Here is a 24,794-nt window from a genome sequence, read left to right on the forward strand (position 1 = left end):
CATTTGCAGCCTCTCTACGCAGAAGCAAAGGTGTTTATGATACCCGCATGCATTTTGGGCTGCCAGGAGCAAAGTAAACAATGGGGGAGGGGAGATTCCTCACATACGAATGTACAGGTCCAAGAGCAGAGCTCTGGATATGGGGAGCAGAGAGTGGAAAAAACCAAACAGCTGCAGCAGCCCTTCCAAGAGGGTCTGCCCTGTAGCCGTCCAGCCACAGTGCAGCCGCCTCTACACCAATTCTGGCACCCCACCTTCTGACGCTCAGCCAACTGGGTGGCTTTTGGCAAGAAGGAGATGGAATGGATGACCCAAGTGTGAGATTCCATAACCCTCTTCAATAGGGGACTGTTTTTTACTGATCGCTCAAATATGCCATGTACGTTCCTCTGATGGGTTATTATTTGTTTTATCCAACAGTGCAGGCCAGGCACCTGGCTCCTTCTGCCAGGTTCCCCTTTAGGGAGCTGGCCAATAAAGTAAGGGTAGGACCTGTATTTTGTTGTATGAACTTGGCTGAGAAAGGGAAGGAGGGGAAGAGGAAGCAGGAATGAAGGAAAAGGAGTGGGGTTGGGGGAAAGCCTTCATGCTCCACAGTGGCTTTCTGTAGGGAAGGCAAGCCTCACTCTTCTGCCTGCAGCTCACATTTCTTGTGCTTCTTGGGCCATCTGAAATTTGCCTGTTAACTGTTCCCTTGGTAACCAGCAACGAAATGCTGCTGTTTAGAAACACATTTCTCTAAATGGGCCTGTTTTCTTTACCTAAAAAAAAAAAAAAAATGTGTCTTAAAAATAAAAACATTTAAGTAGAAAACTTAGCTGTATCACAAATAAAATATAAACGTATGAGCCTTGTTCATTAGGGATTAAGAGTTTTGTTGTTATTGGTTGTTGCCTTTCTTCTTTGTTGTGATGCTGGTGGTTGAAGCTGGGTGAGCGCTCTACCACAGAACTATAGTCAGCCTTTTAAATAGATACTCCAAAGTAAACAGCTTAGAAGGAAACAGACAAACAAACCGGGGCCTGACTTTTCATTTTGTTTATTAGTGGTTGGTTTTTGGTTTTTTGTTTGTTTGTTTGTTTGTCCATTTGTTTATTCTTCTCCTTTCCAGAGCTGCAAACACAGCTCTAGGAACTGAAAGAAGAAATGACATGTTCTCCAGTCCTGGGCTGGCCCTAAGTAGAAGCCACTGTCCCTTTCTCTGATAGGTTCGGAATGGCTCGTTAGCAATGTGTGTGTTCTTAAGGGCTCCCAACAGGTTCCAGGGAGGAATGCAGAGAGGAGGCGGGCTTGTTCTGGAAACTAGAAGGCAGCTCCATAAAGAGCTGTTCTAGGAACTCAATAAATATTTAAGTTGATGGGAGTGAAGAACATGCCTGCCTGTTCTCTCCACATGTCGCCCGGTACAGTTACGCCTCACAAAGCCCCAAAAATGTCCTTCCAGGGTGATCGGCACTCTTTTTACACATACATTTGAACACTCTTCACCTCTCAGTGGCTTCCTCAGTCTTTTGATGGGAGATGGGCGGCCCAGATTCCAAGCCACCAGAGGTCCCGAGGCTTGGCAGAACCCGGAGCAGAGCGAGATGCTGGTCTGTTCCTTCAGAGGCTAGACCCGGCCTCCTACACACACCGCCAACCATGGGGATCTTTGGCACTTATCATCAGTGATTTAGTCCCTGTGAATCACTAAGATTGATGGCATCACCTCTCACTGGGGCTCAAAGTCAGGCAACTCACTCAAGGTTACTCAGTAAATGGTAAAGCCCACGTTTTAAATCCTGGGGTTGGCAGGCGTCAAAGCATCTACCCTAAGTCACCCCACATCTCTTGACCTGCATCCTCCTTTCTTGAGGTCAAATATTAGAAAGGAGGATAGCCTACAATGTTTCCAAGGCATGAATTTTCAAACTATCCCTTCATTTCTACCTTCTGAACTTTGATTCTAAACTTCACACTTTGACCTTCAGCTTCCAGAAGGATGTGTGAACAGGCTACGAACCCTCCACAGCCATCTGGCCAAGCAGATGTAAACAACCTGTGGGCAGGAACCTGGACACACTGACTGTTCCTTCCTCTTGCTTCTGGTGTGCTGGGCTGTTTAAAGGGATCTTTGTTTCTTTTGTCAGATGCAGTTCCAGGTGACATGGCCAGGTCTCACCTGATGGATATAAGCTGAGTACCATTCCACCAAATACCAGGCCCATGTCACTAAGAAATTTAACTCTAAATGAAATAGAATAAAGTAACCTTTTTGAACCAGATAAAATATTGGCAAAGGTTTTTAAAATTTTGTCTTTATTTTGTACCACCATGCAGAGCTATTTTGCCTGAGAGAAATCACTATTCTAACTTGTAAGACATTATGGATACATATTTACAATAAGCTCCTTTGCCCCCTCCCCAATATATACACACATAACTACCTGACTGATTGAGAGTCTCTAGTCCTTCCTGCCTCATCCTATGTATCCTTAAAGGAACCTAACAAAAGAATCCATATTTAACCTAATGTGATGAGGACTCGAGGTGATTTTGACCAACTTGGCTGGCACGGAGCCAGGGTTCACAATCATCGGCTTGATGGGAGACCTGCTGAGTCTGGCCTGACGCTCCCAGCCACCCGCCCCCTGTTCTCTGCATAAACACAACCCGCACTGCTCCTGGCTCCACACTCATTCTCATCCCCAATAAGTTATCTCTTGCCAGCTACGTTGAAAAAGGGAGGGAAAAACTCCAGAGGGAAAAACTCCAGAAAGGCTCACAGAAAAACTCTCCCAGGATACCGACCATCCACCCTCAAGTTCCTCTCACCCAGGTACACAATGAAAGGCTCAAAGGAGCCGGAATGGGACTCACAGTGGATTTTGAAGTCCTTGTATTGTCTGTCTTCAATTGCTACCACGTACAAAGCTGCCCGGTCTGGAAACATAAGCCCTCCAGGTTTCTGTTGATGAATTGTGGGGAAATGGGTCTCGTAATCTATTCACCTGACAAAGACATCACATTTTGAACTGCACATAGAGTCACCAGACATGTACCCCCTTGCCAGCACTTCTCACTCAGTGGACGGACAGCTTTGCCAGACGTGGCAGTGACACTCCCTGTTTATCTGGAACGGGGAGAAGTCTGGGGGGAGGGGGCCCTGGTGGAGCTGTGAGGACATGTGAAGTGCAGAAGGCAAACAAAGCGGGACAGAGAAGCAGCCCCATGTGGCTCAGAGAAGCCATGGCAAACAGTGCCGCCCCTGGTTCTCCGGGGCAGTCTTAACAAGAGCAAATGAGTTTCTGCTCTAGCCAGGGAGGACAAAGTTAGACCTACTACGATTATGCATTCTGACAGCTGGCCATGTGGGATCGATCGGTCCCCTGAGGCAGTTGGGCTTTGGAGAGAGGGCCACGAGACAGGTGGTCATCTAGCCCATTCCTCTCTGCAATTCTCATATTCCTCCCAGGTGGGAAGCCACATGGGAAATGTGGCAAGACAGCCACCAGAGCAATGCAGGGACAGCGTGTGTGCCACTTACCAACCACTTGTCCCTAGCAAAGATCACGGTGTTGAGCATGGATTCGTAGAACAGGCAGTAGCCCATCCACTCGCTGATGATGATGTCCACTTTCTCCACAGGCAGCTCCACCTCCTCCACTTTACCTTTAAATATGGTAATGACTAGAAAACAAGAACCAAGAGCCATGCTGTGCGAGGACCCATCCCGCTTTTAGGGTGTGACTTACCTTATTCTTCATCAGAGGAATTTACTTAGTCATTGAAAAATGCTAAGATCTCTGAAGGCTACTCGAGTGTGCCCCTCATCAGAGGTACTGGACAATTACTGTGCACTTGACTCCATCCTAAGCTTCCAGAATACACCATGTCGTGTAATCTGCCTTAAGAATTAAACACATTATTATCATCATCCTCTCTTACAGCTAAGGGAATTGAGGTCTCAAGGTGAGGGGGTGGCAGTTGAAACAGAGCCCAGGTCTGATAGAATGGGACTGTAGCACTCCTACGGTGCAACCCCCATGCTACATGTGCGATTACCATGACAACTCAGGCCCAAACTGATCAAAGAATACTGCATGGGTTGCTCTTGTGTCTGCATACAGCCAAGAGCCTGCACCCGGTGGGTGCCCAGCTAGTGTCTGTGAAGGAAGCCAATTGGTGTTTTGACAAGGCCACGGACTTAGCAGACAGAGAGCCCCAGGGTTAAATGCTAGGTATTCTAATTAGCTGTCTGGTCTTACATACATCACTTGGCCATGCGATTCCCATCCAATTCCTTAAAGAACCCTAGAGAATATGAGGTCTCTGCCGGGGCTGGCTGTGCTGAGGAAATGAAACACCCCCTCGGAAGTGCCAGGCCTGAGGCTGAGGCTCGACGGAAGGCAGACATAGAAGACATATGCCTTCTTTAACAATAGATGGAGGAGAGAAAGAGCTAAGGCCCATGTGAGAAGTGACTTTTGAGCCCACTGTAGCAGGAGAGTGAGCTTAGTTGGGCTTTGCATCGGTGGACATAGAAGGATACATGGTTATGCATCCTTTGATGCACAGATGGGGAGAAAAGGTAGTCATAGCCTGTGCTGTGACACAGGAAGGGTGTTGTATCAGTTTCCTGGTCCTTTCTGAATATCTGTGCTGAAGGACCACATGCTTTGCTGCTCTGAAACCCTCCTTCTGTGACGGCCTCCAGGAAAATCACACAACACCTGAGCTTTGCTAACACAACCGAACAGAAGCCCAGACCTCAGAGCCACACACCAAATAAACCACGTCTGTTTCAAATCCAAAGCAGTCAGTTTGGACTGAGGCCCCCTCCATGGCAAAGGGCACACAGTCCAGGGCCTTCATGTAGTGTCAGAGTTGAGGGCACCACCCACTTTAACAGTTAGTCAAGACTTGATCAGACTTTATTGTGTCCAACACTGCTCACAACCATCCACCCTCACCACCCACCAGGGATGCCTGTGTGCCCTACCTGGTCACCACTCGTGACCCCTGTCCCCAATAAGGAAGAGCAGACAAAGCAAGGCCAGACTGCACCAAAGTTTTGGAACAAGTGGGAGAGGCAAGTGTTAAGCCCATCCACTCGCTGATGATGATGTCCATCAAAGAAGTGGTTCTTTGGGGCTGTTGAGACCATGAAGGAAGAATTCAGCTAAGAGAAGGGCCCGCAGCACACCTTGGGACTTCACAAAGGGACAAGGTCAAGGGCTTTGGAAAGTGCCTACACAGTCCCTAATTTGCTTCTCATTCCGAATAAGAGCTGGCAAGCACACTCATGCCCTCCTGCTTAACTGTCAGCTTGCAAAGCTGGGCCTGTTTTGTTTTTGTCACCATTTTCACACAGTTTAATAGCCTTCCCTTTTGTTTTGTTCTGTTTCCTTTGCATGCCTCCTAACTGCCCTGCCCTCTTGTTTATATGCAGCTGGAAAGCTTTGCATCACTTTGTTGCCTTGTAAGATGGCATGGCCTCCATATGGCCAAGGATAAGACTCCTTTCTGCCTCTGGGATCCTAATGCCCGACTCTGGGTGCTTACTGCAAAGCTCTATCTCTGATGGCCTTGGAGATACTTAACTAATGAACTACTTAAGGAAGAAAGGGGTTGGTTTTGGCTCAGTGCTTGAAGACATCATGCATTGACAGGATAGTCGTGGCAGCAGACACATGGGGCAGCTGCATCTGCAGTCAGGAATAAGAGATGAATACCAGTTCTTGGTTCACTTTCACTTCTTAGTTCTGGATTCTAGACCAAGGGATGAGGCTGCCCACAGTTAGGCTGGGTTTCCCACACATCAATTAACCTAATATAGAAATTTCCCCAAAGACATGGCCGGAGATTGTCCCCAAGTCAAGTTGATACTAGAGCTTTCACTATATATGTCTGCATATAATAAATATATTATCTATCTATCTGTCTGTCTGCCTGAGCTGTCTACCTATCTGTATACTTAGCAATTATAACCCGTACTGATCAGAAAATAGTAACTAACGACTAAGAAGCTAACACAGGGAATAGGGAAGGCACTCAAGGAATATTACATATACATTACATGTGTCTATCAAGACTAGACTGACAGTACACATCATCTGTTTCCCATAGCTCCATCATCAACTTGCCTGGGCTGAGAATCAGTGTGAAACTATACCTCCAGATGTGTCTAGGAGGATATTTCTAGAGATATTTAACTGAAGAGGGAAGACGCACCTGAATGCACACACTAGCATCCATCTCCCTCTGCCTCCTGATTGCAGGTGCAACATGATCTGCAGCTTTATTCCACCACCACATCTTCCCAGACAGGACGGAGGTTGCCCTCAAACTGTGAGCCACAGACTCTTTCCTCCTTAAGTTGCTTGCATCAGGGATTTTGTTGGAGCCAGTAACAAAATAGTAACTAAACCCATATTCAGTTCATCAGAGACACTCTCTTGATGTCCATAGCCAACACCTGTATACCTCAACATCCATGCTCAGTTTCACAAGCTGCAAGATGTGGCCTCCCGGGACAGGGCACATGTTGCCTGATTGAAGCCTATTGGTTCTAATAGAGGTTGCCTCAAAGACTGTGCAGGCATACAAATCTCTGTTCCCTTCGCCAGAGAGGCTTTTTGAGGGGTAGAAGTTGGCACACCCCCCCCCAAGGCTCAGAACAGCTAGGCTGCAGAACCCCTTGCCCAATCTGGACCCCATGTGACCAGGGCACCATTACTTCAAGGTGGCTTTGAGGACACTATCTGGAGCTATGCTTCCAGGCCATAAGTATGATGGAAAGTTTGTTCGACTAGCTGCGACAAGACCCTGGCTCATAAATTTTACAGTGATTAACCATAGCTAAGTGTACCGTGGGGAACCATTAGCTTGAACGTGGGAGCTTTTACCTCATGGCTTCAGTTGGAAAATCAGAAAACCAGAATTTAGCTGTTGTTGCTTTTAATGAAATCTTTCTTTCCTTCTTTCTTTCTTTCTTTCTTTCTTTCTTTCTTTCTTCATTTGAGTGGTTATTACAAAGTAAATTAGGTCAATCTAACCTTGTTTGAGATTTCAATGTATCCATCAAAATCAGATGGTTCCACAAGGTCTGGAGTTCATGGTCTGCCATTTAATTTTATTTTAATTATCTATTTGTGCTTATTCTTATTTACTTATAGTCTTGTTTTTGAGATAGGAACTCCTACTGTAGCCTAGGCTGGCCTGAAACTCACTATGTATCCTGGACTAGCCTCAAACTTACAGGAAACCTCCTGCCTCACTCTTGCAAGTGCTGGAGTATAGACATGTGCGACCCTGCCCATCCAAGAGCTAATTCTGTTCCACAGAAAAGTGGACAATAAGGTCACATTCCACAGGACAGGAAACCCACCATGAGTCACGAAGCCTCCGTATCTGTCTCTGTAACCACAACAAAGTTCCTGTTTGTTCTTCCCATGCACTTTGTTTTGTCTCCTTTTTTGGTGACACCTACCTACAGCCACCACTATGCTCTTTAGGCATGAGTTCATGACCCCCTTTTTCTAGTTGCCTATTTTAGCTCCTGTTTCTAATAACTAGCAGGGCACTTGACTCTCCGTAAGCATTCTAAACTTCTTCTTAAATGGATGGATAGATGAATAAACAAGTAAAACCAAACAAAACCCAAAGATCTACTTATAGGATTTGAAAACCGGCTTGAAGAGTTATTTCACGTGTGTTCACTTAGCCACCCTCCCAGAGACAATGTGGCTGCTGTCGTCTGCCTACTAAGAGAACTGGAGTCCTGAAGAGTCACATTATAGAGCCAAAACCTGACCCACTGAGTCACCTGAGAGACCCACACAGCCTCAGTGAGGCTCCTGTCCCTGTCCCGCAAATGCGTACAATGGGTTCTGACCTTCCACCACCTGGGATCACTGTGCACTCGGAACAAGTACTTGAGAGGCGGAAAGGAGAGAAGCTGAAGAAGGGAGGGACTGTCCTGTCCTTCTCAAAGCTGCTCATGTAAGCAAAGGAAGGAAGACAGAACCATGGCAGGCAGCTAGGCTTGGCCACAACTACCAATCTTCCTTGACATCAATCCTTCCATACCTCATCTCTGTGTTCTGTGTTCTCTAGGGCCCAGGCACACAATAATAAATCTCTCACAGAATCAGAGCCTGCACACTGCAGGGCACTGGTGATGGAGAAAGAAACCACCAGTCTTTATCTGCATATCTAGTGGCACTGTACCCAACAGATTCCATTAGAAGTGGGGCACTGAATGTTATGCAGCCTCTGTGTACTGCATATGGCAAAATGGTACCCTATCCTGGTCCAAATGCCTATTTATCTGAGAGCAGGGAGCTTGATATTCCACTTCTCCCCCAGGGCATGCTTCCAATCTTGGTCAGCTCTGGATCTCTGTAGGACTTTGGGGACCAGTATATTAAACTGGGGATCTGAAAACCTGTTGACTTTAGCCAGAGGTGTTTTATAACTGGAGTCAGCACCCACCATATATTTTACCTGAAGTGTGGGCTGTATTAATGCTCTCTCCGTCCAAACCACCTGAGAATTCCTACCCACCCCAAGCCATCTCTGAACACCGAGAAGCCCTGGCATGCTCTGGTCTGCTTAACACTGAACACACTGGCCAAGGGCAGGTGACTGTGCAGGCCTGGCCCTCATGGTTACTAAGAAGGAAATAGTACCAGACAGAATAGCTTCTACTGGGCTCAGATGCCCAGAATATCAACCCACCCCACCTCCCCCATGCCAGGTCTCATTCCTAACCTATAACCAGACCAGAAGCCAACAAGGGACAGAGAAAAAATGTCCCTCACCTCAGGGAATTTACACAGATGACCCTCCACCACCGTAGGTTTTGCATCCACAGATTGGACCACCCGGCAATCAAGAAGATCTGAAAGGCAAGTGGTGTCTGTGCTGAGCACAGATGTTTGTTGTCTTTGTTCCCTAGGCAGCATCATATAACAAGTATTTACATAGTGTTTCCATGGTGTTAGATGCTCTAAGGGGCGTGGAGAGGATTTAAAAGATGGAGAGGATAGGGACCGTAACACTCAGAATCTACATACAAAGACTGTATTGCTTTATTAAAGGGACTTGAGCATGCTTAGTTCATGTGATCCTGGAGGGATGATCCCCAGAACCAATCCTTCATGGACATTGAGGGGCAACTATACATTACTCCCCCTATGTAAAATGCTTGTCCTGTTCCCTCAGCATCACTGGCCTCTTCTCTCTCTCTCTCTCTCTCTCTCTCTCTCTCTCTCTCTCTCTCTCTCTCTCTCTCTCTCTCTCTCTCTCTCTCTCCAGTCTCTTTCTCAAGTCCTTCTCTTCAAAACAGTGTTCCTTTACAACCAGTGCTCATCAGTGCTTCACAGCCAGATCCAGGAAATGAAACAGGAACAGAGGAGAGCCCATCCTGTCGTGTGGGGGTGGGAGTGGAGGTGAGGGTGAGAGAGTGTTGATGGGGGATGATGGCCACCCATGCTAATGTACAGCCCTCAGTTTCCCCACCTGATCTTTCTAAGCATATTCACGACTTCTGATTATACAGTAGTCTTTGTTCAGCGCCTTTGTCACCATGCATCTTTGTGAGGCAAGCTTCGTGACAGCGGATGATCTTTGTTTTCCTAGTCACGTGGTTAACTCCTTTATTACCTAGCACGGGGCCTGACATATGGTGCAATAATGCCTGAAAGGCTGAATCAATAAGATTACTAATGGATCGTTTCTCTGCAGTTAGGAAAAGGGGAAGCAACTGCCTGGAGCTACCGGTACAGGTTCATTCAAAACAGTTTTACGTGATTAATCTCATTTCTTCTCTTGACAGCATTATTTGTCAAGTTAATAAATGAAATGATAATAATAACAGTGGCTAACAGGTATTGGCTGCTGCCTGCCTACCTCGCGCTGTTCTGTTCCATACAGTGGTGTGCTAGAGACACTTGATGTCATCTCCAAGAAACAAAAACATGGTCCTTAGACTTAGACTTTGGGTGGTGGAAACATAGAGGGACCGATTTCAAGCCACTGAAGTGACTGCATCCTTTCCTTAGATCTGCTGACTATGTCACATGGCTTTGCAGGGTCTAGTGTAGAGCTGCTATGGCCTGCATCAGCATTATATCAGTAACCACCTGGTCCCCACAGTGACACCATGAGGTCTGAGTCACCGTGGTTCCCATTTCACAGAAGAAGAAACTGAGGCACACACAGTACTTCATCTTAGATGAATGTGAGGCAGGGCTAGCTCATGCAGTGTCCCAAGATGGAAAAAGGCAAGTATCAGCTCAGTGGCATCCAAATGGAGTCAGTGACAAGTTATCATGCAGGCTCACAACCAGTCTCATACCTGCTGTTCCAGAGCCGATCGTTATAGAGATGACTGCAGGTATCCTGCAAAGGCCCCCACGTTCACCATGGGATACTACCTAGCGTGCAGCTAGCACACTGCTGGAAGCCAGGACCCCAGGCAAAGGATGAATAAGAATCTTGGTAGTTTACAGTGAAGACTAAATTGAACAATGCAGATGTTTAAATGAATAAAAAGTATGTCTCTCAGTTAGGCTTTCACCTAACTGAGCATCCACTAGGTGGGTATAGATTAGAAAACAACATCTGCCAGCAGCCTGTGAGGAAGCCACATACACACACACACACACACACACGTGCACACACTCACTCACACATGCATGTACGCACACACACAGCCATAGACTGCCTGCTAGTAGCCATTTGACATAGAATCTGCCAAGGCACCAGTGGGAACTACAGTGCACAATGTGTTAGCCCAGAAGAAACAGGCTCAGCCAAGGCCCAGTGAAGCACAATCAGGGAGAGACTAGGATAAATAGCCTGGGTGTTGGGAGCAGGGATAACTATTTGGCTTGTGTGGTCCAAGAGAAAAGAAACAGAACTTCAGGAGAACAACAGGATCCACCTCAGTGGAGAGATACTTTCCAATGATCACAGCAGACCAGGTGCCTGGCAGCAAGGTCTTATCAATAGAAGCATCCCAAGAGTGCACACATGCTGGACACAGAACTGACTTACAATTCCAGTGGCATCGGCCCTGCACCATATCAGTGTGGAAAACACACAGCTGAGTACCTAATGTGCACAAGCTCATGTACTTGACATTGACCTGCCTCGTTGCTCATCTCTTACAATCCTTCAAGCTATGCCTCAATGTACCTCTTCTGCAGAGCATTTATCTCTTCTGTGTGATATGATGCAACAGGGTCCTCGAGAGTTAGATTGCAGAGGCACTGTGTCCGCTGCCACTGTGTTGTGCCAGCTACCCTAAGATCTCTTCCATCTGTTACATGTTATCCTTAACGTACATGCACAAGGTGAAGAGAACAGAGAGGTACCGAGGTACCTTTGGTTTTCTGAAAAATATTCAGATTATACCTCTTTTGTTGTTGTCGTTTTTTGTTTTGTTGGTTTTGGTTTTGGTTTACAGAATTATCCCTGCTCTGATGTCAGTCTTCACAAATGAGGGGACTCAGCCCACCCCATCCCCCGCCAGCTTCTGTTGCGAAGGGAATTATAATTGCTAGTATTTAAGTCAGAGAAAGGTGACTGAGCCATGCACGAGCCGCATGTGGATCGAGCCACGTGAGGGTGGTCCATCTTTGCAGGTGGCTTCCTGTGGGTGTGTGTCTCTGAGTGACTAAACCCACTCCAGGAGCCCCACAGAAGTGGAGAGGGAGCAGGTATTTTGTGTGCATGTTATTATTTATGGCCCACTGCCCACACTGCTGACACTCACACGGCACTCACACTCACACTGACACGTGGCGGCAGATGTCTAACGCATCTCCATGGAAGCATCCGTGCAGTCAAGCTGTCCTCTGTTGAGGACGCATGCCAAGGCTGAGTAAGCCGATGCAGGGGATGTGGCCTGCTACGGTGTCGCCAGCCCAGCCTACGTGTTCTTATTTCTAGAGAAGAAGAAATGAAAGCCGCCGGGCCTGGGGACCCCTTGTTGTTTCAGTGTATGGGGGGGGGGCAGTCCTGAGACATAGGAGTGGCTGGGGTATTTTTGGTGACAGTGGTCTAGCTTTCATAGGCATGAGATCAAACAGAACCAAGGATAAGCCATAGAAATCTAGAGTGTGAAATTGATGACATGGGGCTGAGCGAGCTAGATGTCCATGCTGGGGAGAGGGGAGGCTTAGATGCTGCAGGGCTTAGAATGGGATGGAGAAGCCTGAGTTGGGAGACAGTGGCCCAGCCTGACCATCCTGGCCATCCGATACCAAGCTGGAGAGGACACCATTCCTTGGAGGACTGTTCTGGATGGGATGATGGGATCCCAGAGTGGAAGAGGGCCCTTCAAGGTCAAGGAGGAGGGATACCACTTGGAATGCTGTCCAGTACAAGGTGACAGAGTGACAAAACACATGCATGATTCAGGAAGTGGGGAGCTTTGAGGGATTGGTTACATGCAGGAGGGCTGATCCAGTAAGCCAATGTTTCAATAACAGGAGAATGGCATTTCAATGTCGGAGGAAGGAGGTCTGGATATAGAAAGGAAGAAAAGGACAATAGACTCATGGGGCTGGGTTAGACGTGGAAGAGTCACATGATTCAGTCTCAACAGCCTATGAAGGTAGACACAGGATTGAGTATTGTGTGTGTGTGTACACACACACATTCATAACACATGCATGCACATTTATCAATACACACATACACACATACACACATACACACACAACACATTCTTATATCAGACAATGCATACATACACATATATGCACATATGCACATACACACTCAAGTCTCTGCAACAACACACCCTGACACCCTAAAGCTAAGGAGCACACAGGTCCTTCTTAGTCTCTCATTACTATGGCCTATTCAAGGACACTGGGGAAATAGCTGATTGAAAACAGAGGCAGATGAATTGCAAGCTGAGCCTGAAATGGCCGATGAAACTGGGAAATCAGAAACCGAGGGGGCATATGGGTAGGGAGTACACAGGAGCCAGATTTAAGATGCTCTCAGAGGCCCAATCAGAGATGGTTGGAGCATCAAAGATAGGAGTGATAGCCAGGTCGAACCCCCCCAAGTACAGTATGGGAGCACAGGAAAAGTGTTAGCAACTAACCAGTAAAAAGGTGAATAATTATGAAGAAAAATGATAACAAGATGATAGATGGACAGAGAGAGAGATGATAGAAATGATGGTAGATGAGTGGTTGATGATAGTTATAGACAGCATAGATAATATAGAGAGAAATAATAGAAGATAGATATAGATGGCAGCTAAAAGATACATGGAAGAGATAGATGATACCAAGATGATAGACACATGATAGAGATGACACATAGACAGACAGACAGACCTACAGACACATGCATACATACATACATACATACGTACATACATACATGGATGATTGATGATTTATAGACAGACATGATAGATAGATGATAGATATAGATAGGTAGATGGTAGATAGATGATGGATAAATAAATGGATACATACATACATACATAGATATAGATAGATACAACAAATAGGAAATGGAACATTGACAGGATTTCAAAGTACCTCTCCCAGAACTAACTCCAAACATGTTGTGACAATACAATATCAAAACCAGAAGTTAATTCAGCCATCAGCAACAGAAATGGGAAAAGTACAGGGAGAAAGGCAGACCCCAGAGGTTAGGAGTTACCATACAAGGGATGGTTTAAGTACCATGGAAGGCTCCTGGGGCCAAGGAGTAGCCCAGTATCTGAGCCTCCTTCTGTCTACACTCACCCTCTTCCCCACTTCAGGACTGTGGGTGCTCACAGAGCTCCACATCCACATACAGATACACACTGGGGTGCAGAAACAAGAGCTCAGGCCAGTGTTCTGCCCCCATGGGCCCCCACCTCTCCTTGTCCTACTTTTCACATCTGTCGACTGGGAAGAATCATTTGCCTATTTCAGAAGGGTGAACAAGGGATTGTGGGGAGCAGGGAACTGGCAGGCTATGTCACCCGTATACAGGAAGAGTGGACTGGCTCCCTTTTCCCTTACTCAGCAGTTAAGAAGACACTTGTTCTCCCTCTGTGCAGGTCGAGCGCTTTTCAGCTAAGAGATGCTAGACACCAAGCCAGAGGTCGGAAGTCAGAGGTCAGAGGTCCCAATGGCTAAGCAACATTTACCCTACTAAGTTTGAGGTCATTGCTCACGGCCATGGCAGCTAAAGCCCATATAGTGCCCCAGCCTTGGCCCTGTTGCCAACATCCTCCCCTCCCTTCACTCCCCTCCTTTCTTTACCCAGTGAGATTCTGCCGCAACTTGAAAATGGCTGATGTTTCCCCCAAGCACCATGTGTTAAAGGCTTGGTCCTCAGGGTGGCATTAATGTAAGGTGGTGGGTCCTTTAAGGGGTGGAGCCAAGTGAGACATCCTTAGGTCATTGGAAGCATCAGATACTTCTCTTGAAGCCTTAAGTTCTTGTAAAATGGATGTCATAAAAGGAGGAAGCCTGGCTCCATGCACTCTTCACCTCTGCTTCTTCGTTCTTATTTTTAACCTCTAAAACCGAACTACAAACTCCCTCATAGATAATTGGTCTCCGTATTTCATTACCAAAACAAAAGCTGACAAAAACACATTGCACCGTCAATTTGTTGTCACTGTTTTCTGGATCCTCTCCCACTCTGCCTTGTCTTCTCATCAAAGCCAGGCAGCCTTCAGCACCACACATACAAGCCAGTGAGCGTGGAGAGAGAAAAGCCAGGAAACAATGAGAGCTGGACCCTCTGCACAGCGGGGTCCACAGCTCTCTAAGAGAAAAGCACATTTCCCAGCAGTTCTCACTACCCAAGCGAGCCCCACAAAGAGCACCCCAGACTTTCTTCTCCCCCCCTCTCTCCCCGCCCCCCCTCCATCTTCTCTGCCTAAGACTGCATTCACATCACGGAGCAAATGGAAACAACAAACAAGAAGACTTAGGCCACCAACCACCTCTGTCTAGGTGCCCCCATGACTATGTCTAACTGTCTCTACTCCATGATAAAGACCCCTCCCTCCCTCCCTGTGATCTGTAGCTTGTCCTTCAAGGTTGGCGCCTCACGTACCTCTTCTTGCATTTCTGTTGAATCACACACATTTTCCCTGTTCCTTTCTCTTCCTTGACCCCTGTACTCTCCATAGCTATTCCATTTTTTCCAGTCCCTATTACTGGAACAAAAAGATTTTTTTGTGATCTCCACATCACAGCCTCCCATAATCCTACTACAACTGGACTCTGGCCCTTGCTACCATACATGAAGCACTCATCAGCAATGCCAAGGTACTGTGTGGCCAAATCCCACTGCTGCTTCTCTGCCATTACCCTGCCTCACCGTTCCCTGGGCTGCTCTTGAATATTCACCAGCCTCCCAGGTAGCATCTTCTCTGCTTCTTTGTTGGCCCTTCCTCCCTTGCAGAGTGTCCAAATGATGAGTGGCCCTTCAGCCCTGTCTTTGTCTTCTTTCTTTACTCCTAAATCATCTGAGTGATGTCACCATGTTGATGACCTCAACTGGAAGTCTCCAGTGAATCCCCCCTGGAGCCCTAGACATATAGATCCAAGTCTTCCTCTACATATCCACTTGGGTACCCAAAGTGGGGCACCTCAAGCCCTTCACAAACAAGGTGAGCTCCCAGTTTCTTCTTCACTCCTGACAACTCTGCGAGCCCATTGCCTGCAGACAGTCACCTCCAGTCTGTTGCTCCCCACATGTTCTTTCCAGCTCAGCAGCAGCAGGTCTTCAGGCCTCTGCTTCTGAGGCTACAACACGGTTCATTTCTCTCCACCTCTGCAGCTACTTTTCATGCCACATATCTCTCTCTGGAGCTTCTGCGATGTGTATTTGTGTCGCTAGTGTCTGTAACTCATCCTAACGTGTCCACCATTGGCAAGACTCCTCTCCTGTTTAAAGGCCCTCCAAGTGATCTGCTGGCCTGAAGGAAGAAGCCCAGCTGTGTCTGAGAGTGGCCGGTGATCACTCTGGCCTCCCTCTCTCATCCTTTCCCTCTCTGCACTGTGATCATGGGCTTTTTTGTGACCTGAACACGCCCAGTTCAATCTGGCCCAAAGTTCTCCTCCTCTGAACTTGGGTGGAGCATGGCCTCAAAAGTTCATGTGCAGGATCTTTAATTCCTGAGTGTGACAGTGTTAGGAGATGGGGCCCAATAGAATGTCGGGTGATGGGAACAGACTACCAGCAAATGGATTAGTATTACTCCCAGGGGAAGGACCAATCATTCTGGACACAGGTTTTTGGCCTCTTTGCCCTCCCATATTTCCACTGTGAGTTGAAGCAGTACAAGTCCCTTACTAGATACAGCCAGCCAGTCTGGGACTTCCAAACCCTCAGAATGCTGAGCCAAATTAAACATCTTTCCTTTATAAATTTCCCAGCCTCAGATATTCTGTTATAGCCACTGAAAACAGACATTGGTCAGCCTGTTTCCTTCAGGATCTTCAAGCTTGAATTTAAACGTGCTGCCTCAGAGGGCACATAGCCTAACATGAGTGGAAGATTTCCCAACAACCCTACAACCCAAGTGATCAGCAGAACGTTGTCACCATGAGCTTTTCTCAGACTGGTCACTGCTACCTTTAGTGTCTGTAATTCTGCTCCCCACCGGAAGTAGATGCAGTGAAGTCAGTGACCTCACTTGTTATATTCCTTGCTCTGTCCCCATGAGCCTGAGGAGCCTGAGGAGTCCGTGGAATGAATTATGCTCCTATCTGGAGTCTGCAGCAACTGGGTCAAACAGCAAACATCACAGGTGGCAGGCACAGGCCACACAGAAGTAGGTCCGTGCCCTGCTTCAAAGTAGTGTGTAGTGGGAAAGCCCTGTGGTGCCTGGTATCTCAGGCACCCTATGGGGGAGCAGGACAGTTCTAGGGTCCAACAGGAAGTGCATCCAGGGCTTATCCATGGTCCTACAGGATAGGAAGGCTAGCCTAGCCAACTCTTTGTTGCCCAGGGTCCCAGGCTCCTGTTCTATCCCACTCTGCTCCCAGGCCTGCCAACGAACCCAACTTACTTCTCTCAGGAATGCCCAGCCCTCCAGGCTCCTTACTTCTTGACCTCACTCCAGCCATTGCACCCAGCCACCTTAGCTCCACTGCCCCTGCCAGACCTGCCTGTGTTCCAACCCACTCTCACAATGTGGCTTCTGATCTACCTGCCACTCTCCCAACTCCTCCTCCACCTAGCACCATGTATGATGCCATAACGCAGAATGCAGTGCCGTGTAGCCCACCACCGAGCATGGGGCCTGGCAACTACAGTCAGTCCTGCTCATGGGAAAATTGTTTTCAAGGAGGTGGCCTAGCCAGGGATCCTTGCATGTCTGAACATACTGAGAGAGGGGGTTGGGAATGTCACAGATCCCGGGAAGAGAAGGGAACACATCTCTCCATATGATCTAAGTCCAGCCTGAGCAAGGTCTCACTCCGTATCACAGCCTGATGGACACCACATCCATCAATACCACGGCTTGTGGCAGACATTCTGGAATACCCCTGGACAGGTGACAGAGCAGGATGGAGGGGACTATGGAGACCGCAGAAAAAGAAGAAGAACATCAGCTGCCACCTTACAGACTTGACAGCCTCCGTCTGGACTCAGCAGAGGGCATGATCACCATGACTCAGTCACAGACTGAGCTGCCTGACAGTAAGGGCGGGACACCTGTAACCTAACTAGCATGACAGGGAACCATCACACTCCAGGGAACAGGTTCTGGGAGCTGGAGTTTTCGTGGGAGCTGTACCTCCCCTACCCCCAAACCACATGTTCTGCACTCTCGTCTTCCTGTGCTCACCTATGCTGCCTGAACTGGAAAGTGCAGGCCCCAAACTCACAGTGTGGAAAGGCTCAGAGGTGGGTCTTACCATTGTCCAGGTGGTTGGCCTTAATGATCTTCTCCGAGTAGTCAGAAATACTGGAACATTCGATCTAGAAAGCACACAGAACAAAAGAGACGAGGATTTAAAAAGCATAGCTGCCTGCTAAACTCTGAGCCTTTAAAGTCCTCAAAGGTTCACGTGTTGAATGTTGGGAAAAATCCCAGCATGCAGCGCTACTGGGAAGCAATGGGGCCTAGTAAAAAGTTAGGTAATTGGAGATGTGCCTTTGATGGGGACATGGAGATCTGAGTTCCTCCTCTTCTTCCTCTCTTTCATTTCTGGCCTCCATGAGGGAATCAGCTTTGCCTTATCAAATTATCCTACAATGATATTCTGCCTCACCACAGGCCTGGAGCAACAGGGCCAACGACCTTGTACCAAGACCTCTGGAGCTGAGTCAAAATAACCCTCCCTTCTAAGTGGATTACCTCTGGTATTTTGCTACAGTGATGGTAATCTCACACAACACTCGGAACCAACTGAATATGTGGAAAAGTTGGTGATGTCCAGAGAGATGCATGGTGTTGGCCACAGGCACACAACAGAAAACAAAAATCTGGCCCTCTAATTGGGTGACTGGTGTCATTTTACTAAATTAACCACTTTGCCTAAAGGCAGAAAGGATTAGCTGGCTGTTCTTACCATCCAGCAAAGAGGGGGATGGGCAAAAGCAGGACAGACTAAGCTCCTGAGGAGGGGCAGAAGGGTGGCCATGAGCCTCCCACTACATCCCATCACTAAGTCCTGCCTGGGTAAAGTGGGCACATTCTTGGACAGAAAGTTCAGGACAGTTCTCTGGGCTGGTCTTAAGGTTCTCTTCTACCAAGGCACATCCACAAAAGCTAACTCTGTACCCGTGAGCAGATTTGGGTAAGTGTTCCCCAAAGACCCTGTGTTGATAGCTCAGTCCTTAGCCTGTTGGTATCACTGGCACTGGAGGAACTTTTAAGAGGTGGAACTTGGTGGGAGGAAGTTAGGTCATTGGATACATGTCCTTGAATGTGATATCAGGGTCATACGCCTTCCTCTTCTTTCTTCCTCCCCCTACTCCCTCCCCTACCAGGAAGTGAGACCTTCCTTTACCACATGCTCTCACCATCTCAACATAGGCCCAAACAAAGGAACCAACTGACCATGAAGTGGAACCTCTGAAACTGAGCCAAAAAGAAACTTCCATCTTTTTAAATGGACTGTCTCAGGTATTTTCTTATAGCAACTACAGCTGATATACATAACCTTGCTTGGACTCTTCCTTTGACAGAATCTATTCCCTTTTGCATGGAAGTCTTTTCAGGGTCCCAAAATCTCTGAGGAAGAACAAAAGTATTCAAGAAATAAATTGACCATCAGCTGAGAGCCAGGCTTCATGGGAGTGGTTGGAGGCCAAGACTCATCTCAGGGACTAGAATCGTATGATGTCTTGTAAGAAGGTTTTGGGAGCAGAAGGGCATTCCCCACACTTTACATTGCTCTCTGACAGAGAGCTGAGGTTAAGGCCCTGGGGCTCACTCAGGAAGGCTCAGCTCTCTTGAAAAGTTACTGCAGAAGATCACTGAGGGGGTTACTGATGTCCTTGGCCAATGTCTACCTTTGGGGCTGGAAATAACCAAGTGATATCCCTAAGTGATATAACTAAGGGGACAGAAACCACTGGATGTGCCCTCCCTTGGTTGTCAGGCCCTTGACTTCCAGGTTCCATTCCCTGTGGGTGGTCTTCCTGTCTTCTTCCCTTTCATGCCACCCTGTCACCCCACACACATGTCGTTTCTGAGGTTAGCATTGAAGAACACAGCATCTCCATATTCTAACTCCTTCCCAGGCTTCTTGCAACAGTCTGCAGGCCCTTTCAGGCAGTTGGATGAGGGCGAGCTGAGTCCAGGGACATCAAGGATGAAGACCACTTATCCTGGGGAACCCACTAGCCAGGCTGTGGACCTTAGCTCCTCTTTTTCCTTTTTTGGTCATCTCCCCTTTCATCCTCTTCCTCCGTTTCTGTTCTCACTGCTTGCGTCATCCTTCTTTATCTTCCACTTTTTTTCTTCTAGCTTTCCTCCGAGTCTCTCCAGCTTCTGTTTCTCACCTCAAATCCACCCTCTCCTGTGTCTCTGTTTCCACTTGCTATCCCTGACCACAGCTTCTGGTGTTCCCCACAAGCCCCCCCTCCCTCCTCACAGGAGTGGACTGTGGTCGAAGGAGAAGCCTTTTTAGGAAGGTTCGGAGAGAAGCAGAGGCATGGACCACTCAGCAGAAGCCAACACGACAGAGGGCGACATGCTTACCCCAAACACCTTCTTGGCCCCTGCTTTGGCAGCAAACATGGAGAGGATCCCTGTGCCACTCCCAACATCTAGCACCACTTTGTCCTTGAACACGTGCTTATTGTGGTACATGGAGTTCCGATATGTGAGTGTCCTCACCTCATCCTTCAGCATTTCCTGCAGTGAAAGAAGGAGAAAGATGCGGTCAGGGGACTCAGGGCATCTGGCAGCACATCTGGGTCCCTGGAGCACATACGGATCATAGGCGACTGAATCATCCTGGTAACGTCTTCTGGAACCACTGACATTTCTGGGTAGTTAGTGAGGATGCCATGATACATACAGGTCACATGCCTCATCCCAAACTAAGCCTGCTTTAAAAGTCCACTTGATTATAAAACTAAACTATCTGGTCTTCAACCCCCATCAGAGGCTTGAGAAGGAATAAAATTAATTATCTGAGTAAACAGAAAGTGCAAGTTAGCAGCTTCCAAAATGAGAAAACAACAGAGACAGTTCACTGCCTAGACAGTCACCCAAAATTCTCTATAACATTGGAGCATCATCTTCAGCCTTCTGGCCCAATATATCTGGCAGATATATTTGTGAGGCAGGAACTGTTGAGGACTTGCTTACCCTGTTTGGCCATCGACTCTGCCTGCGTCTAAGCTTGCCCATGTTTAGGCAGAATTCTGTCTGTGGCAGAAATGAGGACATTTTGCCCAGTGGCTTGTTTTACAATTAAGCTTAGTTGTTTAGGGGTTAAGACATTTTTAGGTCTACATAGATGTTTGTAGGTTGATAGAGATGAGATATGATAGATGATTATTTAAATTCAGAATTATAGCCTCACTAAGGTAGGAAAAGTGTTTTCTCTAAGGTTGTCAAATACAAATAGGCAAACACTATGAATGTAACATTTATATAATTCCTAATTTTTTCATGGTCCTTCTTGAGGATGTATGTAGTTTGTTGTATATGTGTGTAAGAATATAAATATATATGTAAAAGTAAAAAAAAAATAATCATTAAAAAATAAAATAAAAAAGTCTACTTGAAAGATAGCTGAGAGTTATAAGAAAAGAAGTTTATGTCCAAACCTGCTCAAGCTTGCCTAAAGCAAAGAACAGATCAGCACAGCACAGGACAGCACAGCACAGCACAGCGCAGCGCAGCACAGCACAGCACAGCACAGCAGCACAGCACAGCACAGCACAGCAGCACAGCACAGCACAGCACAGCACAGCACAGCACAGCACAGCACAGCACAGCACAGCACAGCACAGCACAGCACAGCACAGCACAGCACAGCACAGCACAGGACAGCACAGCACAGCACAGCACAGCACAGCACAGCACAGCACAGGACAGCACAGCACAGCAGCACAGCACAGCACAGCGCAGCGCAGCACAGGACAGCACAGCACAGCACAGCGCAGCGCAGCACAGGACAGCACAGCACAGCACAGCGCAGCGCAGCACAGCACAGCACAGCACAGCACAGGACAGCACAGCACAGCACAGCAACACAGCACAGCACAGCACAGCACAGGACAGCAGCACAGCACAGCACAGCACAGCAGCACAGCACAGGACAGCAGCACAGCACAGCAGCACAGCACAGCACAGCACAGCAGCACAGCACAGCACAGCACAGCACAGCACAAGAGATCCAAGAAGGAACCATTAAACGGTTGTCCTCCTTAAGCTCCAGTCAACTCTGTTGGCCTTTCACATCTTGGAAACTTAGTATAGTGGGTCTTTTAATTTGTAGCAACTTTAGTGCATAGGAATCCTTAACATTGTAGTTTTAATAGTATTTCCTGAGCCACTCCTAGTATAGATCAGGGTTTGGGCTCTGTCTCTGTTTCTCTGTCTCTGTGTCTGTCTCTCTGTCTCTCCCTCTCTGTCTCTCTCTGTCTCTTTCTGTCTCTGTCTCTGTCTCTCTCTCTGTCTCTGTCTCTGTCTCTCTCTCTCTCTCTCTCTCTCTCTCTCTCTCTCTCTCTCTCTCTGTCTCTGTCTCTCTCTGTCTCTCTCTCTCTGTCTCTCTCTCTATCTGTCTGTCTCTCTCTTTGTCCCTCCCTCCCTCCCTCTTAAACAGTCTAGGTTAGTGTTATTAATTTGTCTTTGAAAACTTACTTTTGAGTGATATAGAGCAAACACATAGCCACACTGTGCTGAATGGAGAAACTAAAAACTTTTCCTTTAAAACTTGAGAATAAGAGCAGAGTGATATTTTCTCAGAATGACGCTTAAATTCTTAGCTAGAGCAGCAAGAAGAGAGGAAAATTAAAGGGGACAGAAAGGAGGAAGTCAAAGCATTCCTATCTGCAGAATCCATGATCCTGCTACTAAAAGACACTGAAGACTCTGAAAAATCTTATCCCTGACAAACACTTTCAGAGTATAAGATCAATGTGCACAAATAATAAATATGAAATGCAAAAAGCAATCTCATTCACAGTAGCCTTAAAAATATGTAGGAATGAATCTGACTACAGATGTAAAAGACATCTGCAATGAAAACTATACAACACTGGAAAGAAGCCCAGGGAAATACCCAGAAAATAAGAAATATTCTCATGGGATAACTACTGTGAGCCTGGCCTCATTAGAGTAGCAAGTGAATTTAATACAATCCCCCATTAAAATTCCAATGACATTCAAAGAACCAGAAAAACCAAACCTAAAGTCCCTGTAACAACACAAAACATCCAGGATGCAAAGTAATCTTGAACAAAAGGGGCAACGCGGAAGGTATCACATACCTGATCTCAGGCTACACTACAGAGCCGCAGTGACAAAAACAACATGGTGCTGGTACAAAGGGCAACACGCTGAGTAAAGGAATAGACTAGGGAACACAGAAATCCATGAGGCTCAGTAAAGTGAGAAAAGGGATGTTGGAGAAAAGATAGCTTTTTCAACAAATAATACTAGGAAAACTGGCTATTCACAGGTAGATGAGCGTAAATAGATCCCTATCTCTCATCCTGTATAAAATCCAACTTAAAACAGATCAAAGATCTTAATGTGTAAGACCTGAAACTTTGAAAAGGAATACTTAATGAACTAGGCCCAGGCGAGGACTTTCTAACAGGGCTTCAGTAACTCACGAATGATAACGAAACAAATGGGATTGCATGAAATTAAAAGGCTTCCCACAGCAAAGGAAGTAGTAGAGAGAGAGGAAGTTTTTGCCAGCTACACATTTGGGGAGAGATTAATATTCAGAAATATATAAATAGCTCCAAAAACAAAACTCAAGAGAACAAACAATCCAATCAATAAATGGGAAAACGAACTGAACAGATACTTCTCAAAGAAGAAAGACAAAATGTCCAATCAATTCAAGGGAAAAAAAGAACCTCCATTCTTAGTCATCAGGGAAATGCATATTAAAATTGTGTTCAGATTCTCTCACCCAGTCTGAACCAACTGTTGTGAGGAAAACAAAACACAAAGCAAACAATGCTGGTGAGGGTGTGGAGAAACCGTTGGTGGAGATTTAAAGCAGTGCTGTCCTTAGGGTCATCCGCAGGGAGATTCCTCCAAAACCTGCAAGTGAAACTACCATAGGATCCTGCCATCCCACTCCTCACATACACCTACACAGGGGAGCACTACTCATACAAAAACAGGAAGAAAGCATGTCTCCTGAGGGAGACTGGCAGGAACCAGAGGTCACCATGTTAAGCACAGTAAGCCAGACTCAGAAAGACAGGCATATTTTCTTACATATGCAGAACCCAGTTGTTCATAAAGATGTAGAAGAAGAAAAGGGGTGTTTTGTGAAGATCAGGGGAGGCACAAGATAGGGTGATTAGGGTAAATAAGATCAAAATAAACAATAGTCACTGTGGAAATGTCACGATGAAATCGGTCACTTTGTACAGTTAATGTGCACTACTAAATTCAAAACTTTGGGCTTTAGTGAGCTTCTCTACCATTTGGTTTTTATTTCGTCGACGTACTCCCATCTGTATCGGTTCCTTTCTTTGACTTGAGTTTTATGTCTATTCTTGTTTCTCGGCTTTTGTAAGGTAGAAGCTTTGATCTTGGACTTTGGTTTTCTGTTTTTACGTTTGTACATAAGGGAAGCATTTAATTTCCTTCTAAATCAGGGTTCTCAACCTTCCCAATGCTGTGGCCTTTTAATATGGTTTCTCACGTAGTGGTGACCCCCAACCACAAAATTATTTTGTTGTCACTCCACGGCTGTAATTTTGCTACTTATACAAATCATAATGTAAATATCTGATATGCAGGATATGTAATGTGTGACCCCCCCCCCAAGGGGGTCGTGACCCACAGGTAAAGAATCATTATAAATACTACTTGCACTGCATCCCACACATTTTGATGTGTTGGCCTTTTGCAATCACGTAGTCTGGGATGCTTTCTAATTTCACTTGTGTTTTCTTCCCTGCTACATGGGTTATAAAGAAGAACAGTTTAATTTCTGACCATTGAGGATGTTTCTGGATAAACTTCATTAGGTTTTTAATTTTGTTTGTTCCAGCACTGGAGTTGACGCTGGGTCTCACACAAGTTAGATAACCATTGACGCTGGCTTTTTCTGCTCCCTTTCTCCTCTACCCTTGATTGTGATGCAGCATCTCAC

The 24,794-nt window shown here is 46.7% G+C and overlaps 1 protein-coding gene across 1 annotated transcript in view; it reads right to left on the bottom strand.

Moving 5' to 3' along the window:
- Prmt8 (protein arginine methyltransferase 8) overlaps positions 1-24,794 on the bottom strand; it is an 86,981-nt gene that overhangs the window by 21,626 nt on the left and 40,561 nt on the right. The window contains exons 3-6 of the mRNA XM_051155430.1: positions 20,192-20,347; positions 17,898-17,961; positions 3,527-3,669; positions 2,860-2,947 (exon numbers count right to left, since the gene is read on the bottom strand). Coding sequence (XP_051011387.1) covers positions 2,860-2,947; positions 3,527-3,669; positions 17,898-17,961; positions 20,192-20,347 — 451 coding nt within the window. The remainder of the gene's footprint in view (positions 1-2,859; positions 2,948-3,526; positions 3,670-17,897; positions 17,962-20,191; positions 20,348-24,794) is intronic.

This window comes from Acomys russatus, chromosome 13, assembly GCF_903995435.1.
Source record: "Acomys russatus chromosome 13, mAcoRus1.1, whole genome shotgun sequence".
Classification (NCBI taxonomy): domain Eukaryota; kingdom Metazoa; phylum Chordata; class Mammalia; order Rodentia; family Muridae; genus Acomys; species Acomys russatus.